General features: G+C 40.3%; 1 protein-coding gene across 2 annotated transcripts in view; it reads left to right on the top strand.

The window, feature by feature from the left end:
* The window catches only part of TRDMT1 (tRNA aspartic acid methyltransferase 1), a 46,341-nt gene extending 29,222 nt beyond the window's left edge, over positions 1–17,119 (top strand). Inside the window, exons 4-10 of one of the 2 annotated variants that reach the window (XM_056114638.1) lie at positions 45–110; positions 873–942; positions 1,916–1,999; positions 6,612–6,961; positions 9,575–9,632; positions 11,660–11,789; positions 16,879–17,119. In XM_056114638.1, coding sequence (XP_055970613.1) covers positions 45–110; positions 873–942; positions 1,916–1,999; positions 6,612–6,961; positions 9,575–9,632; positions 11,660–11,789; positions 16,879–16,979 — 859 coding nt within the window. In that variant the 3' untranslated portion in view covers positions 16,980–17,119. The remainder of the gene's footprint in view (positions 1–44; positions 111–872; positions 943–1,915; positions 2,000–6,611; positions 6,962–9,574; positions 9,633–11,659; positions 11,790–16,878) is intronic. The other variant, XM_056114637.1, reaches the window with a different exon arrangement.
* Positions 17,120–18,415: the final 1,296 nt, after the last annotated feature.

Genomic DNA, 18,415 nt, shown 5'->3' with positions numbered 1-18,415 from the left:
TGCTACATCTATTCTTTTAGTAATGAAAATGACTTCTGTTTTAGGTTAAAAAAACTGCCGAAGTATATTCTTTTAGAAAATGTTAAAGGTTTTGAAGTATCTTCTACAAGGTAAAAACAAAAATATGCATTTGTCTTATAACCATCTTAAATTTTGTAGTAGAAGCTTCTACGAAATAAATGTCTTAAAACAAGCATGCCCATTCTGGCACACATGTTGTACATTTTGTTCATCAATACTTATGCTAAGTAATAATTTAAAGTATCACTATGAGCTTTGGCTGATTTTTACTGGCTCTGATGTTGGAGGTTTCTTTTCAGAATAAGAATATCTCTTAAAAAAATTGTAGTGACTTAAACCAGTGCCCTTTTCCTTAGACATAGGAATGCTTTAGTAGAACCGATCCTGCTGACAGATACTCCTAGCCTGCCGACACTGGGAGGGAAGAAAGGCCCTTTCAGGAGTGATCCAGCCAGAGAGTAAGCACAGGAGGCCTTCATTTTTCTGTTCTTGTCGTCAGGGTTCCCCTCCTCTGATCTGATATGGAGTTAGTGCATCCCCATAGCAGATTGGTTAGCAGCGAATAGACAGTTCTAGCCCTACCAGCTAGAATAAATTATCTGGTAGCTTTATTTATTTATAACATTTATTTTTATAAACATTTATTTATAATATTTATTTATACCTCTTTTTGAGAAATATATCAGAAGTATTGAATTTAATATGTAGATCTAAGGTCACTCTTTTTAGACAGCTTGAGTGGAGGTATAATTTTATCTTAAAATGAAGTTTTCCATTAGTATTTCTATAACAACCCTGTTTCTACTATAGAGGAAAGATTTTCTTTTTTCTTTTGGTTTTTGTCTTTTCAGAGACCTGTTAATACAAACAATAGAAAATTGTGGCTTTCAGTACCAAGAATTTCTGTTATCTCCAACCTCTGTAGGTACCAGAACTGTAAACTATTACATGTGTATTTTCCTAGAGGAAGTTTGATTCAATAAAAGAGATTGTATATTGGGTGATATTATTGCTGAATCCTGAAATTAATTTTCACATAGTTCTTTATAAAAGGTAGTTACAGGCATATAGATGTATTTATAATTTTATGGGAAAAAGTTATTGTTTGAAATATATTTTCTAATGCATGAGAATATGGTTTTGTTCCATTCAGAAGATAGAAGGTAATGTGTTTGTTAAAGATATGTGGTGTTTGGTATTTATAAACTAGGTATGCTGTAAGTTAGTAATGCTTCAAAATAACCCCAAGTAGAAAACAACTATATGATAAATTTCTGACTACATATTTTAGACATACTATTAAAATGTTAACATTGTTTCTATATTTTGGATATAGTGGATATAAATGGAGCTGGTGATGATAAGGTATTTGGTAGATCTTAGCTATACAAGTATCACTGTTTAATTTTTCTTTTGTCATTATACAAAGTCTCTTATCTGTAGCCATATTTTAAATTCTGACTTGAGAGCTGTTTACATCAAAAATTAAATGTTTAAACTCTGTAAATTTCATATCTAAAATTTAGTGAATCAATTCTCCTTTTTAAAAATGAGGTAGTAAGTATAACTCTACTTGAATTTTTATGATTACTACATGATAATAATTGATATAATGATATCTAAGTACTTGTTACCTGGGAAATAGAAAAGAACTATAATCTTATCATTCATCGGACTGAATCTTCAGTTCTTTCAAATAAAAATAAAAAGCAGTTTAAAAGTAAATAAAAGTCAAAAAGCAGTTTAAAAGATTTCAAAGAAGTTTTCTACAAACTCCACCAGCATTTTCTTTGGCAGATGCTCAGTGTGCACCTGCCGTATGTCTCCGAGATTCTCCGTGGTGACCTAGCGCCCTGGGTTCTTTGTAGTGACTAACTGCCTGCTCTCTTTGTAGCTCGGCATTCCAAATTCCAGACTCCGCTATTTCCTTCTTGCGAAGCTGCAGTCTGAGCCGTTGCCTTTCCAAGCTCCTGGTCAGGTATTATGACTGTTGTTGCTGTTATCCTTCTGTTGCAGATACACGCAGCCTGTTAGATTCAGGACCAGTGGAGTGGAGATGCAGAGGTGTCCTTTAGACTGTGCAATGCGGGCCATGCCCCAGGCCTGTCCCCAAGGCTTTCTGCCTCCCCAGTGCCACTTCTAGTGCTGTAGTAAGACAAATCATAATTCCAAAGCTGTTCTTTCATCGTTGGAAGAAAAACTATTTAAAAGTAAAAATAGAAAAGAAAAAAAAAAAGAAGCCTCCACCCTCTTTTATAATATCCCTTCTGTTTTTACTGTTTTGCATCTTCCTTTTTCCCTTAGTAGATGTGAAGACTGCTACTGCCAAAATTCAATGTGCAATCTTAAAGTGGCTAAAGAATATTTTAAGGGGATGAAGTAATAGCACAGCAGGTAGGGCATTTGCCTTGCGTGTGGCCCACCCACCCAGGGTTGATTCCCAGCATCCCTTTTGTCCCCCTGAGCACTGCCATGAGTAATTCTTGAATGCAGAGCCAGGAGTAACCCCTGAGCATCGGCAGGTGTGACTCAAAACGCAAAAAAAAAAAAAAAAATTTTAATATCATGGTGTTGTTCTGGAGGAATCAGTGCTATTTAGTTAATTAAATAGACAGCAGTGGTTAGTAATATGACAGAATCAAGTGCTTCCCTGCTATGGGCAGGGTGAATGTAGGCAGTTTCCTGTGCATCTGTCAGTGTTGCTGGGTCTCAGCAGAGTTTTAGCGGTGCCCTCAAGCTCTCTATGCATAGGTAATGTTCTGTAGGAAGAGGGGGACCCCTCCCATGCCTGAAGGTGGGCTCTTTGCCTCACACTCCCGAGGCAGGGTTTCCCAAGCAGTCATGTGTAGTGACAAAGCAAGAGGCTTAATCAAGAGACACTTCACAGGAGAGCAGCAGGGCCCAGCGCTGGCGCCTGGTGGTCTGGAGGATGGTTGAAGGAGGATGCCCTCCAGGTTGGCACAGTCCCACTGGCCATGAATGGGTCCATATTTGGACCCTTTCCTGGTGGTGGGCACTCCCTCAGTCCTGCAGGAATGGTGCTGGGTTTCGGGGAGATTCAGAGGGACATTGTGAGCTGTTGTCTTCTCCCCCTTGAGCTCCTGTGGGGTTCTTCCCTGGAGGTATTGGTCCCCTCCCTTCCGAGGAAACTCCCAGGAGCACTTCTTGTTCATGAGCGCTGAATTCCTGCTAGCAGCAGCCTCCCACAGTATTGTAGCATATGCTGTTAGTGGGGTTTTCCTTTCCAAAAACATGCAAAACATGGTTGAAAACATCACTTGATCACTTGATATCCCGTTACTCATCGATTTGCTTGAGTGGGCGCCAGTAACATCTCCATTCGTCCCTGTCACATGCTTGTGTAGCCCAATGGCATCTGCTTGCTACAGGAACATGAAGAGTCTCAAACCGTTTGTTCAGGGTCTTGATGAAGAAGTCTGACCATCTCATAGGTGGGCACCCATGCGTTCTTTTGATGTCCCATGGGATCCAGTCGGTAACGGTTCTTCGTCCTGTTAGCTATTTCTTTGACGTTCTTGAAGGCATTCCAAGTCACTCTCTTCCTCCTGTGCAACTCAGGTGCCAGGTCATTCGTCATGTTGACTTCTCAACCTAGGTACATATAACTGTTGCATTTGTAGATGTTCATTCAGTTGAGAGCAAATGGAACGTCAGGATTGAGTCTGTTTCTCATAAACATTGTCTTGGTGAGATTCAGCTACAGTCCAACCTTTCCACAATCATGGTCGAAATCAGCTAGCATTTGTGCTGCTTGGCCAATGTTTGGTGGTATTAGAACGATGTCATCAGTGAAGCGGAGGTGGTATAGTTGCCAACCGTCTATCTTCACTCCCATTCCTCCCCATTCCAGCCATCGCATGACGTCCTTGAGGGTGGCACTGAAGAGTTTTGGTGAAATGGTATCACCCTGCCAAACCCCTCTCTTTATGTCGATGATCACTTCCTTGTAGAATGATGAGATCCTGGTGGTGAATCCGTAATACAGCTCACGGAGGATCCTGATGTACTGAGTTTGAACGCTCTATTTGGCTAGGGCTTCAACGACCATTTCATTCTCGACAGAATCAAAGGCTGGAGAAGAACTGTTCCTCAGAACATGCTATGATAGAGGGATTGGTGGTGTTGGTGTCCTCGTCAACATGAACTTGGCTATGAGCATTGATTCATTCAATTTCCTAACATCCCTAATCAGACACTTACGCTTGAAAAGGTGTGGCTCTTTCCTGGCAGTTTCTATCTTTGTCATCTAGGCACCAACATCCAACTACAATGAAGGAGAAATTGAGGAATTCTATATGGAGCTACAGAAGTTCTATAAAGAAGACCACATTTTCTACAAGATCATTGTGCTTGCCAAGATAGGACTGAGAAGATCGCCCAAAGAATTTCACATAAGGACCCATGGCCTAGTATGGAACGAACAGGGTGAGAGACTATCTGAGTTCATTATGTCGACCAAAACCATCCATGGTAACTCACAGTTCCAGAAGGCCGAATCTAAATGTTGGACATGGGAGTCTCCCGGTGGACGGTTCCACAACGAAATAGACCACATCATATTCAATCGACGGTTTTGCCTGACTGATATCGTTGTCCCAAAATTCCAAATGGGATCAGACCACTGTCCCCTTCATGCAAAATTCTACTTCATGGAGTGGGAAGAAAGGGCTGCAAAGTTTAAGAAGAGAACTCCCAGACCGACCACCAACTGGGAGCTCTTTAGCACTATTGCAGCAACATCAGAAGATGCTGTTGTTGACCACATCTACGAGGAATATGATTGAGTGGTTCAGCACCTCCATCATTGTGTGAGGAACTCCAAGAGAGAGAAAGCCACAAAAAGATGCCTGTCTTCGGAAACTCTTGAGCTCATTTGCCAACGTGGCTTGGCACAAGCCTCAGGCAACCACAAGGTAATGTCCGAGCTCGCAAAGCAGTGCAGAGAAGCGATAAAGGAAGACCTCAAAGAGAGAAGAGCAGCAGTGCTGGCCGATGCGGCAAAAACTGGGGAAAGCATTCGCACCGCCCACCTGTTCTTTACCAACTACAAGACCAAGATGACTGACCCCCGATGTCCTGATGGACCTATCACATCTTCCAGAAGGGCAATGGAGAAGATTATTTATCACTTCTACTCGGATCTCTTAGATAGCCACGTCCTTCTGCCCACATCCTAAATTCCTCAGTATGGATATGTCGTTCCCAACGTTCTCCCTTCCAGAATCCAACATGCCATTTTGTTGGCAAAGCAGTGAACAGCACCCAGCCCAGACAAGGTCAGACCCAAACACCTGAAGAATCTGCCATCAGTACTCATCAGTACACTGGTTTGGCTCATCACACACAACATGTCTGAATGCAAGGTTCTGTCCCAGTGGAAAACCAGCAGGACCGTTCTACTGTATAAGAAAGGAGACATCCACGACATTGGCAACTATCACCCAATCTGCCTGTTGTCCATCGTCTACAAGCTGTTCACTCGAGTCATCCTGAATAGGATTGGCAGAACACTAGATGAAGGACAACCATGCGAGCAAGCCAGGTTCTGAAAAGGATTCAGTACAATCGACCATATCTACACAGTGACCAAGCTCATTGAGGTTTCTCGGTAGTTCAAGATGCCGCTCTGTCTAATGTTCATTGATTTAAAGAAACTAAAAACAATGATCCTGAAAAATTCTTGAAAACGATTTTTTTTTACCTGAGGATTTTACTCACGTTTTGCAACCGATTTTTTTCCCTGTGACACTCAGGAGTAGTGATAACCCTTTCGAGTAAAAAATGCTCTTTTATTTTTTTAATTTCTAGGGTTTTATTAGGTCACAGTGCATGTTCCTGTTTTGTCGTTTTGTTTTGCTTTTTAATGAGGGATAGAGTAAACTCTGAGCCAAAGCATTTTCTGGAAAATTTACTGTTGCTTTCCGATATTCTTTCTAATAGTCTTTCCTATATATAATACTATCTATATTCAGCTTACTTCCTGTGTCTATGTTGAAGAGAGTGAGAGAATGAGAGAGAGAGAGAGAGAGAGAGAGAGAGAGAGAGAGAGAGAGAGAGAGTACGTGTTGCCAGCAAAGTCAAGGATTCACACATGGAGGGCAAGTACTATAGTGCTGCACTACATCCTGACCCTTCTGAATGTTTTAATTCATACAGACAGTGATGGTTCCATGAAATGAATCATCTGTTGTGGACATGATATCTATCTGTAACAGCTTTTGTTGCAAGAAAACCGTAATTTATATGACTTTGTCTCTCTGTCTCTCTCTGTCTCTGCCTCTCTCTGTGTGTGTGTGTGTGTGTGTGTGTGTTTGTGTGTGTGAGTGTGTGTAAGGCTTTACAGGCAGAAACTGGAACAAATGAGTTCTGCTGAGCTAGCATCTCTAGGCCCCTGACTGTGTATTTTTAATGATAACTCTGTAAAGGCTGAGTTGCAGGGAGGGTTTGCATCGTGCTGACTAATATTACAAATATATATGCCTCATGCTGTGTTACACTCTCCTGGTGTGTTCAGTGTTTTATTTTTAATCGCATTTTGGATGACTTATGTATTTTTTGCTTAATGCCAGATATTGATGGAATTTCCTCAGACTGAATCAGAGCAGCGGCAGCCACAAAAATCTGCCATGGATGCAGAAGAGAAAACTGAAGAAAAGGACACAGGGCCCATGCCGGACTCTGAGAGCAGCACTCAGCCTTCGGGAAAGGGGCCCTTTCTTTTTAAGCTGGAGACTGCTGGAGAGCTGGAGCGGAAGCGTCAGCAGGACCATGACCTCTCGGTGCAGATGCTGGAGGGTTTTCTTGAGGAGGACGCTGACATGACTCCCTACTTCCTGCCTCCCGAGTCCTTGCTGCGATACGCTCTTTTGCTGGACATCGTGAAGCCCACCTGCAGAAGGTCCACATGCTTTACCAAAGGGTGAGGTTTGAAAGAGACTCGTCATGCTTTACCCCGAACAGCCAGGTTTGCATGACTGTTGTTTCTATTAGTTCTTTTTAAATCTAGAATTTTTTTTTGTAATAAAATATTGCTAGTAGAATGGTTTTCTACTACCCTTTGTCAGTTGCCTGCTCGGGTTCTGACAGAACGCATGAGGGGAATTCCTTCTGGCAGGGCAACCTGTGTGCTGTTCACTGCCTACAGCAGTGTCACAGGAGATGGGGCCATTTGTTTGCTGACCTTCATAGGGCCATAACAACTCATGGTGATAACATAGTTTCTAGATGGCAAATGGCTCCGTTTTTATTTTTTAAAGCTTTGTTTTTATTTTTGCTTTTGGGCCACACCCAGCTTTGCTCAGGGCTTACTCCTGGCCTTGCACCCAGGTATCACTGCTGGCAGTGCTGGGGGAATTGTGTGCAGTCTTTGCGATGGAACCCTGGTCGGCTCAATTTTTCATTCGTTTGTTTTTTTTCTTTGGAGGGGGCCACATCGGCCATGCTCTGGGCTTATTCCTGGCTGTGCACTCAGTAATTACTCCTGGTGGTGCAAGGAGCACCTGATGGGATACCAGGAATCTAACCCGGGTCAGCCATGTGCAAGGCAAGTGCCCTACCCACTGTATACTCACTCCCACCCCTTGGCTGAATTTTTGACACCTTGCTTTCTATGGCTCATCACCTCTCAAACATTTATGTTATGCTCTAATGTTCAGCGTCTCAGAAGAAAATGGAATTCTGATATAGAGAAGCGGCTGCCAAGATGGTTTAGGGTAAGAGGCTTTCCTTGCCAGGCCCACAGGTCTGGGTCCCTGGCACCACACAGTTCCATCCCTGGTTTGAGTCTGGAGCGTGCTGAGTGTGGTACCAATCTCCCTAGCTTGAAGAAGTAAAACGGAATCCTCAGAGCATGTTGGGGCCCATTTCCCAGCTTAAAAACAAGCTGGAAATGCTTGTGGTTCAATGTTGGGAGGAACTAAGTACATTGGGCTTCCTTCCACTCCAGTCTTTTGACCATCCAGTTTTCTTTCTTACATACACCCAGTTATTTTGATTTATTGTCTAATCTTCCAGCTGTATTTAATATGAAGGTGTTCTCACATAACCCACGTATTTTTGATAGGAAGATTTTGTTCTCACAGTATTTTCCTCCCTTTTAGTAAATAGTAAACAAACATTCTCCATGTATATTTATGCAAGTATTGATACTCTATTCATGGATTCATGATATGGGCTTTTTCATCCTTTGACTTTTGTTTATAACTGCACAGTATAGAATTGGATATTGTTGCATATGAATATAAGCAGAACTTTTCTATTCTTATAGCATATTGTGTTTATAGGTATACCAAAATATACTTTACTGGTTACCTGTTGATCAGCATTAACAACTTCCCCTGGGTTGTTTCTGAAATGTGCTTTTCATCAAACTGGTTTAAACCTAGAAATCAGAGTGAAAATAGATCTTTCTAGGAAATTTTGTAAAAAATCCCTCTCTGCTTAGTTAAAAGTCATTCAACCACATTTGCCATGTCATTTGTATGAGAAAATGACAACTTTCTTTCTTTACCTGTTGTCTAGCTCTCTTGCTTAAGGCACCCTGTTCCTTACACAATCATCCAGTCTCATTCTGAGTTCTTCACACTTTGCGCTTGTATTTCCAGGGTAGCAAGTTTATTGCACTCCATACTCTTAAAAGTCTCAGTTATGGCCTCTTGGCTAGTTTGATAGATTCTGTTTCGAACTCTCACAAAATATGACTTACCAGCTTTGTAATAAAAACCAACCTTGAAGTTCTCGGTAATTATAAGATGGCATGAAAGGAGTGTGACTATAAAAGTCCTAGTTCTACATCGATAAAATGTAAACATCCACAGACATGATATGTGAGAAGACAATGTGAAAAATATTTTTTAATGACATGACTTAATCTTTAAATTGATGTATTAGAAAAAAAGTCAATATGTTCAACAGCCAGTTTGGAAATGGTTTTAGAGAAATATTACTAATATGCTATGCTTGTATAGAGTTATACTTTTAATACAGTATTTTATACAATGGTCTTATTTTTACATGAAAAAATATATACAATGTTGCAGTAAGTTGCAGGCATATTTTCATCTTCTTTTCATGGTTCCAGAAAATAGGATTTGGAGGTCATGAGGTGAATGATGATTTTGGCAATATTTTTTTCAAAAAGAAGCAATTTATTCTTACCTTCCTAACATTTGGCTTAATATGGTAGGAAGATCACTATACTGAATGGTATTCAGGTAGTATTCAGGTATAAAGTTGTGTCTACTTTTCAGTCATGAGCATTAAAAAGTGACAGTGCAAAGAAATGACACGCAGTAATGCATAATTCAAAATATATTCATACAGCTTAAAAACCATGCCACGTTTCATGATGTGAGAAGCTTAAATAGAATGATCATTTATCTTTCATGTAGTAATTTTTTAATTATGAAGCCTATTTATGTGCTATTGAGAATATTTCAGAATTAACTATACATGGATTAGTCTTTCAAGAATACGTTTAAAGGTTAGCATAAAGTACCTGAAGTGCTACATAACATTTGTGTTAATATTTCAGTTATGGACGATATGTTGAAGGGACAGGATCTGTGTTACAAACTGCAGAAGATGTACAGGTACTGTGCGTGCTTTAAAATAGGAAATATCTGAAAATTCTTTTCAATCCAATTATATTTAATAGCTAAAATTTGAGACGTTAAGATAATTTTATGTGTTCAACTGAGAATATAATTTTTTTACACATTCATATACAGAATACTTGAATATGGTGCATAAGTCATTTTCATATATGCTGGATATGAATTTATGTACAAAAAATGCTTTATGTTTTTTAACTCCTGTCTTATTCTTGGGGCTGCACACCTAGCGGTGCTCAGGGCTTACTCCTGGCTCTGTGCTCGGGGACCACCACTGGTGTGGCTTAGAGAACCATATAAAGTGCTGGGGATAGAACCCAGATCAGCCACATGGAAGGCTAGTGCCCTGCCCGCTGTACAATCTTGAGCCCCCACCTTTTATATTTTTATTACATAAATCACATATCAAAACATAGCACATGTAGAAATCATAATATTGGTATCTTGCTTTGGATCACATACTATAAAATTAGCCTGTAGAGAAAAATATTTTCTAGTAAGACTCTGTTAATGTTTTATCTTGGGCTTAAAATACTAAGGCATTTTATGACTGTATAAGGTATAGGTATTCCATTAAGTATTTTAATCCTCAAAGCATTATTTTTAGAATGCTGTTAAAAAAATCCTACAAATGGGAGAGAGTGTGTGCATTGACTAAATATTTTTCTGACTCAAGAAAAACTGGTAGGCTATATTTAGGATCCTTCTTTATTAGGTTGAAGTAATTTCTCCATAAATTTCCCCCATATATGTTTTCCATTTTCTCTTAGTTCCTGCACCTTTATGGGTAATATTGCAAGTAGTCAAGCACGGTTTCATTTCATGGCAGTAGTAGCATAGCCATGGGCAGGTCAAGGGCTGCAAACAAGTGGTCTGATGTTTGCAGGTGTGAAGTACCACAGGTCAGTGAGCCATCCAGATTTGACTGAGAGGTTTTCCCCCCCTTTTTTGGTCACACCTGGCAATGCACAGAGGTTACTCCTGGTTTTACACTCAGGAATTACGCCTGGCGGTGCTCAGGGGAGCATATGGGATGCTGGGAATTGAATCCGGGTTGGCCGAGTGCAAGGCAGACGCCCTGCCCGCTGTGCTAATGCTCCAGCCCCTGATTGAGAGTTTTTAAGAAAAGTACTTCTTCATGGTATCATAGTTGACTATAGGCTTGTTTTATTATGTTCTACATTGTTTTCCAATGACCTTGAAGTGACATAATATTATATTCTTTTATATTGACTTAAACCGTTTCTTGAAACCAACTTAAACTGATTTTACTATTAATAAGAGGTATTACCTTACAAGCGGCAAACATGGCCGACCCGAGTTCGATTCCTCCGCCCCTCTCGGAGAACCCGGCAAGCTACCGAGAGTATCTCGCCTGCACGGTAAAGCCTGGCAAGCTCCCCGGGGTGTATTTGATATGTCAAACACAGTAACAATTGTCACAATGGAGATGTTACTGGGCCCGCTCGAGCAAATCGATGAACAATGGGAGGACAGTGACAGTGACAGATACCCAGAATAAAAATCTTATCAGATATTTTTATATGTATATGTGAGAAATATTTTTTACTAAATATTTTATGATTTTAAGACAATACCTTAATTTGATGAAACTGATATTAAACAGTAAACATTTTATTGATTTACATGTTAGCATTCATTAGTTGACCAATGAAATTTTCTTTCTTTTTAAAAATCTTTTACTGTATTTGTATCTTTTATGTTAGTGTCACTTGTTATGTTTGTAAAATTTAATTTTTGAGGGATCAAAATGACAGATATACTGAAAGTTTTATGATCTGTGGAACATTAAATTGTAGCTTATTTTCACTGCCATAGCTAAGTCCATTATCTAGTTCATTACAGACCTTCTGCCCTGTGCCTTTTGCTGCCTTGTCTTATGTGAGACTATATTTAGTTTTTATGCTATCATACAATCCATAATCTTATCTGAACACATGTAGTTGCCCTCTACTTCATCTGTTATCTTGAATTTTTTCTTACAGATTGAAGAGATCTACAAATCCCTTACCAGTTTGTCCCAAGAGGAAAAGACAGCAAAATTGTTGATGCTTAAACTTCGTTATTTCACTCCTAAGGAAATAGCAAATCTCCTTGGATTCCCCCCCAAGTTTGGTATGTGATGAACACACAGGCTCCAACTTTCGTTTCTTAAAGACTTCAGAATTCACTGGGGAACTCAAGTGCATTTTATAAATAAGTCCTTGCCTGGCAGATGGATATCAGAAACCACTTCCTTTTCTGACTCTGCCATTTGGGGCATTTTCCTTTCTTCTTCTCCCTTTTACTCACAATCAGCTGCAGACCTTTCTCTTCCACTCAGTTCTCAGCTCCATATACTCTGCTAATGGTCTCAAAGCAGTGTGCTGGGTCAGAGGGCCAAACCCGCCGTGCCCCCTCTGCCCACTGTTGGTATTTATGAACAGTGCTTTCTCAGCTTTTTTTTGTTCACAGGTTCACACCACACACACTTTCTCTCTTGTGAAAGGATGTCTAATGTTGTGGCTCTTTCATTTTCTCCCTCTCCACAAAGAAATTGACAAGCCGTTGAAGACTTTGTGTAATTATGGGTTGTATTTGTAGTTATTTTCTCCTCAAAGATATTTCTCATCAGTCTTGCATCTTTAAACCCTTGAAGGTTTAAGGGGCACAAGAGAAGGTGCCGCGGAGCTTTGAGGAGCTTTCTTAGAGTTGAGAAAGGGTGATTCAGGAGAACGGGTGGTCCAATCGATAAATCGAAGCAGGAAATCTAGAAAGAAGCTGAAACTTCAGTGCAGATGGGGAAGGCGTGATCCCAGGCAGCAGACTTGGCCCTTGGTGCTGTTTGTGCAGAGCTTGCATGCACTGTCTGGGCTTCTCGGGGCTGCTGGCTCCTGGCTCCCCACTCCTAGGCCCAGCCTTGTGTGGGGGTGCTGTCCCTTCCTTCTTGCTGTCCTCCAGTTTCTGGCTGGCTTGGAAAGCGGGAGGAAAGAAAAAAACCCCTGTGTAACAGGAATGTCTTGGTAACTTGGGCTAGGAGTGCCGAAAGGTCACTGGCTAAATCCAGAACTGTCAGGATAAAGCGTTTCTTCAAACTCACAGCTGGCCAGAATGATCTGGATTCAAGTTCTAACTAATAGATTTATAATGAGGTTTGGAACTTGGAGAACTGAAGCTGCCCGGATTATTTGACTTGGTAATGGGTTCTCTTGTCACCATGGCAGCCAGGTTTATTTTGTACTTTCTGCTTTTTTTCTTAGTGATCTCATTCAGTCACAAATATCCTGGGGAGTGTTATTTAAGCAAAACAGAGACTTTCCTTGTCTTTGTTGATGTAAAAAGTGAGTGAAAACATCCAGAAACAGAGCTGAGAATTGAACGCAAAGATTTAATTCCCACTTCGCTTTCCTAGTCACTTTTTTATTTTTTATTTTTTGAATGAGTGGTATCAGTTCTTAAAGTTTTAGAGACAGAAAAGAGATGACTATTTAAAAGAGACGAACTATTTAATAAAAGCAAATTTTTGAGTATTAGTCTAATTCTCAGTTTTCAAAGACTAATAGTCCTTTGATAGTACTGAAACTTAGCATGGACTCCAGGGCATTGGAGCTGAGTTCCAGTCCTGACTACCATAACCGCTCTCTGCCTTAATTTGTGCACCTGTGCAATGAGCTTTATTAATTAGAACACTAGTTTCAGGGGACTGCTATGATGAAGCAGTGTAATGCTCTCACAACGATGGAAGAAAAATATAAAATTTAACTTTTATTTTTGAATGTGAGACATTTACTTACATTATGATCATGAATGTTTTGTCTCATTTAAAAAATTTTCGTGGGGGCTGGAGCGATAGCACAGTGAGTATGGCGTTTGCTTTGCACGCAGCCAACCCGGGTTCAATCCCTAAGCATCCCATATGGTTCCCTGAGTCACCGCCAGGAGTAATTCCTGAGTGTAGATCCAGAAGTAACCCCTGAGCATTGCCAGGTGTGACCCATAAAGCAAAAAATAAATAAAATTTTTTTGTAAGATACAGAATTTTTGAAAGCTTTCTGAAGACATATAGTGCACACAAAATAGCCTTTTGAGTGACTCTGTAACTAATATGATGCCTTCTTTATTTTTGAGGGGGATGGGCCACACCTGGCGATGCTCGGCAGTAACTACTGGCAGTGCTTAAGAGATCTTATAGGATGCTGGGGTTCGAACCTGGGCCAGGCATGTTCAAAGAAAATGCCCTCCCCACTGTACCCTCATTGCGGCCCCAAAGACTGCGTTCTTATAGTCAGGCCTGCTCTCTCTACCCTGAGCAGACCTACAAGCACAATCCTTCCCAGCATTTCTCTCCTTGTTGACTCTGGGCCCAACTGGGCCCTTGTCGGAGCTGCTTGTCGATAGGCAATGATGGATCTGCATTACCCCTTCGGAATGTTTGGGCCTGGTTGTCATAGCGAATGACGTGCAGTCATCAGCGAGCAGGATTTGAAGGAGGGGAGACTCCCCTCTATTTTCTAAATATATGCCGCTCATTGTTCATTCTGTGTCTTTGTTTTTGAGGACGTCATTGGTTTTAATATCCCCAAGTTAAAAAACAAAGTTGTTTTTTTTAACTTAAAAGTTCATGGGCTGGAGAGCTAGTACAAGGTCAGGTGCTTGCCTTGCATGTGGCCAACCCCAGTTGAGTTCCTGGTTCCATATATGACTCCTTGTACACAGAAGCACGAACAAATCCTGAGTACTGCTGGGAGGAGTCCCAAGCCCCCAAAAAATTAATGTATTTTTTATAAGCAAGATTTCTCTGTGTGTATATAATACACACATATATAACTTTTACAAATATAGCCCTTTAAAATTTTTCCCCTTGCTATCATATTAATATTGAAAATCTCCCTGTGTATTCTAAAGTCTGTTTGTAGACATATTTGTACCTCTGATTACTTTAAACTAAGTCATTTTTGAGATTAATAATGTGCTTGCCTAAGACGTTATCTTTATAATAATAATTTTATGATCCTGCTTAATTGCAAATAAGTTGTATTATGGAAATCACCAGTATTTTATAGCAGTAAGTATAATGTCAAGTGTTGATGAAGCATTTTGTTATAAATTATCTTCTGGGTCTTACAAGTATATGAAATTTTGCTCTTAGTGCTTTAATGTTTTCCTTCATTTTTTTCATCTCATATGCCTTTCCTGTATTTAATTGATACATAAAGGTTACTGAATATGACATTCCAATATTGTAAATAGTATAGTAGTGTATATTCTAATGTGTGGGAACTCTTTTATTTTGGTAGTTTGCAAGGCTTTATTCCGGGAATATATAGATTCCTTGAATCATTTTGCTTTTATTTACTTTTTGCGGTGCCAGGGAGCAAATCTCAAGCCTCACACATACATACATGCAGCATGTCTCTCCCAGAGCTAGATCCCCAGATCCCATTTGGCTTCTATTTATTTATCATTTCTGTTTTTGTTTTTGTTTGGGGGCCATGCCTGGCAGTGCCCAGGGGTTCGGAGTACGCTGTGAGGCTTAGAGAACCACGTGGTCCAGGGATCAGGCCTGGGCCTTCTGCATGCAAAGCACCTGCTCATCTATTGACTTATCTCTCTAGCCCTCCATTTGGCTTCTAAGAAAGAAGGCAGCAATTAGAAGTTCAACATGAGAAGGTTAATTTGTTGAAACGGTATATAGACCCATTGCGAGGGATTTGTGTCAAGGTTATACAGGGCTCTTAGAATATAGCGATGAATGGGACATAAAGCCTGGTGGACATTACAATGGTGGGCCAAGGATCTGAACAGAAATTTCAACAAAGAAGAGAAACAGACAACCAACAAGCACATGAAATGATGTTGAGTAACATTAGTTACTGGGAAAATGTATGTAAAAATTCCAGTAAGAAAAGGTAAGCTGTAGCTGGTTGTTATAATTCTAAGATGGGGCAGCTGTGCAGGAAACAAGTGGGTCAGTTCCTCAGCTGTTAACAGAGACTTACTGTGTGATACAGCAGTTTCACCCTGACAGACATATCTAAAAGAACTGAAAATGTTTATCTGTACAAAAACACACATGCCCTTCATAATGGCATCACTCCTAAGAATCAAAAAATAAAAATAACGCACATGTTTGTATGAATGCATAAATAAAAAGTGGTGTGGCCATGTAATAATATATTATGTAGCTGTAAAAAAGGAATGGAGTATCGGCGTGTGCTCTGATATTAATGACTCTTAAAAACACACTAGCGAAAAACGAAAAAGACCACAAACGTGGCTGGAGCGAGTGCACGATGGGCAGGGCAGTCATATGCTGACCTTGCGTATAACTGACCCAGGTTCTAGCCCCAACATCCCATATAGTCCTCTGCTCCCGCCAGGAGTGATCCCTGAGCACAGCTCCAGGAGTAACCCTTAAGCTGTTGAGTGTGACCCAAAAACTTAAAAAAAAAAAAAAAGGCCACGTGTTAAATGGCCTATTAATACTAACTACTAAGAATGGGCAAATCCATAGAAAAATAAAGCAGGCAGGGGGTGGGGTGGGGTTTAGGATTGACTGCTGCTAGTACTGGCTTTTTTTGCTTTTTGGATCAGACCCGGCAATGCTTAGGAGTTGTTCCTGGCTTTGCACTCAGGAATTACTGCCAGCGGTGCTCAAGGGACAATATGGGATGCTGGGAATCAAACCCGGGTTGGCTGCGTGCAAGGCAAACGCCCTACCCGCTGTACTATTGCTCCAGCCCCTAGTACTGGCATTCTTTTGGAGCTGATGAAGATATTCTGGACTTCGCAGCAGTGGATGCAAAACTGACTCTATTGAAAACCACTGGCCTGTGTGCTATAAGAGGGAAAAGTTTACACAGTGTGAATTTTATCTCTATTAAGCTGTTACTAAATAATAGAAGCCACTGTGAAGGAATGGTTTTTCTGCTTTCCTGAAGTTCACTCGGTGACAGATTTTATCAGCTTGTGGATGCTAATGTATGGGTATATGCCAGGCATCATATAGAATATGGCACGCCATGGTCGCACTGTAGGCAAGGCAATGCTCTGTAATATATTTTAGTCCAGTTTTTTATTCATTAATTTTATTTCTTGGTGACCTTATGGATCTATTTATATAAATAAGCATGGTGCTCTTACTAGAATTAGAATAAGTGATACTATGTCTGGCAGTGAACATAACAGAGGATCACATTATAAATTGTTGTGTCTTTTGTTCTAGGATTTCCCGAGAAGGTAGCAGTGAAACAGCGTTACCGTCTACTTGGAAATAGTCTCAATGTGCTTGTTGTGGCCAGACTAATAAAAATCTTATGTGAATAATTTTGAAATAACTGTGAAAGATCGTCATGGTAATTCGTTCGTTTTGAAGTTGATGGAGTTGATCAGAAAAATACTGATTTGTTTCCTTAAATTTATATTGCTGTATATATTTTAGCCTGGAACAATAATTTTTTTTATTTAAAGTGTCAATAAAGTGTCATGACACATACTACAGTGAACTGGAGAAATTGTACATTTTTGTATGTTGAAGAAATTGATATCATTTTGCTCGTTTTTTGTTTTGGTGGGTGGGGGAACCACACTCAGTGGTGCTCAGGGCTTACTCCTGTCTCTGTGCTCAGGAAGCAAGCCTGGCCAGGCTCCGAGGCGCATATGGGGTGTCAGGGATTGAACTCTGGCCGGCTATGTGAGGGCAAGTGCTCTGTCTGTTGTTCTGTCACTCTGGTCCCGCCTTTTGCTTTTGTGGTTAGACATTCTGTGACTCCTTATTCTAGGATTATTTGAATTCTAGCCTGCTCCAGATACTTATTTTTTCACTGGACTCTAATCCTTTAAGTGTTCCGTTATTTCATCTGACAAATGCTCCTATTTTATATATACATACATATATATATATATATATATATATATATATATAATTTTCCCCCTCTAGTCGTGGCTACCACCAGCACAGATCCAGGAATGAACCATGAACACTGCTTTGTCCCAACCACCCTATTCTCACTCCTCCTCCCCCCCCAAAAAGCAAAAAGAATTGAAAGCAGGAACTTTAACAGATACTTGTATATTCATGTTCTTAGCAGCATTAGTCATAGTAGCCGAAAAGAGGAAATAATCTAAGGATCTCTGCAGATGAATAATAAAATGTGTAATATATATAAAGAGGGGTGTTATTTAGTTAAATAAGCCAAACACCCCCAGGGACAGATGATTCTACCTATAAGTGCCACAGAAAGGAATTGTGTTCATAGAGACAAAAATGAGTTGTGCTTTCCAGGGTTTGTGGGTCCCCTGTGAATGGGGAGTTGGTATTTCACAGGTGTGGAGTTTCTATTTGGGTTATTACAAATGTTCTGGAGAAGGATGGGGGTGACACTTGGATATCTGCATCATTGTACTTAAAAAATGCCACTCTCTAGACTTAAGAGTCATTAAGGGACTGGAAAAAGGACAGTTGGGAGGGCACTTGCCTTGCACAAGGCTTACCTGGATTCATCTCTGGCAACCTGTATGGTACCCCAATCTTCACCAGGGGTGACCCCTGAGCACAGCCAGGAGGAAGCCCTGAGCACCTCTGTGTATGGCACCAAGATACAAATGAAATTAGTAGAATGGGTATGTATGTATATTTTGCCACAGTTAAAAAAAAACAACAACAAACACTCCTCGCTACCATTTGTTTTTTTGTTTTTTCCATTTTTAGAAAAAACACAGAAAATAATATTGAGTTAAAATGCCCAGCTTTAAACACATTA

Source organism: Sorex fumeus, unplaced genomic scaffold (genome assembly GCF_029834395.1).
Source record: "Sorex fumeus unplaced genomic scaffold, SorFum_2.1 ptg000026l, whole genome shotgun sequence".
In the NCBI taxonomy this organism is placed as follows: Eukaryota; Metazoa; Chordata; class Mammalia; order Eulipotyphla; family Soricidae; genus Sorex; species Sorex fumeus.
The sequence above is the reverse complement of the archived record's forward strand: the minus strand, read 5'-3'. Positions and strand labels throughout refer to the sequence as shown.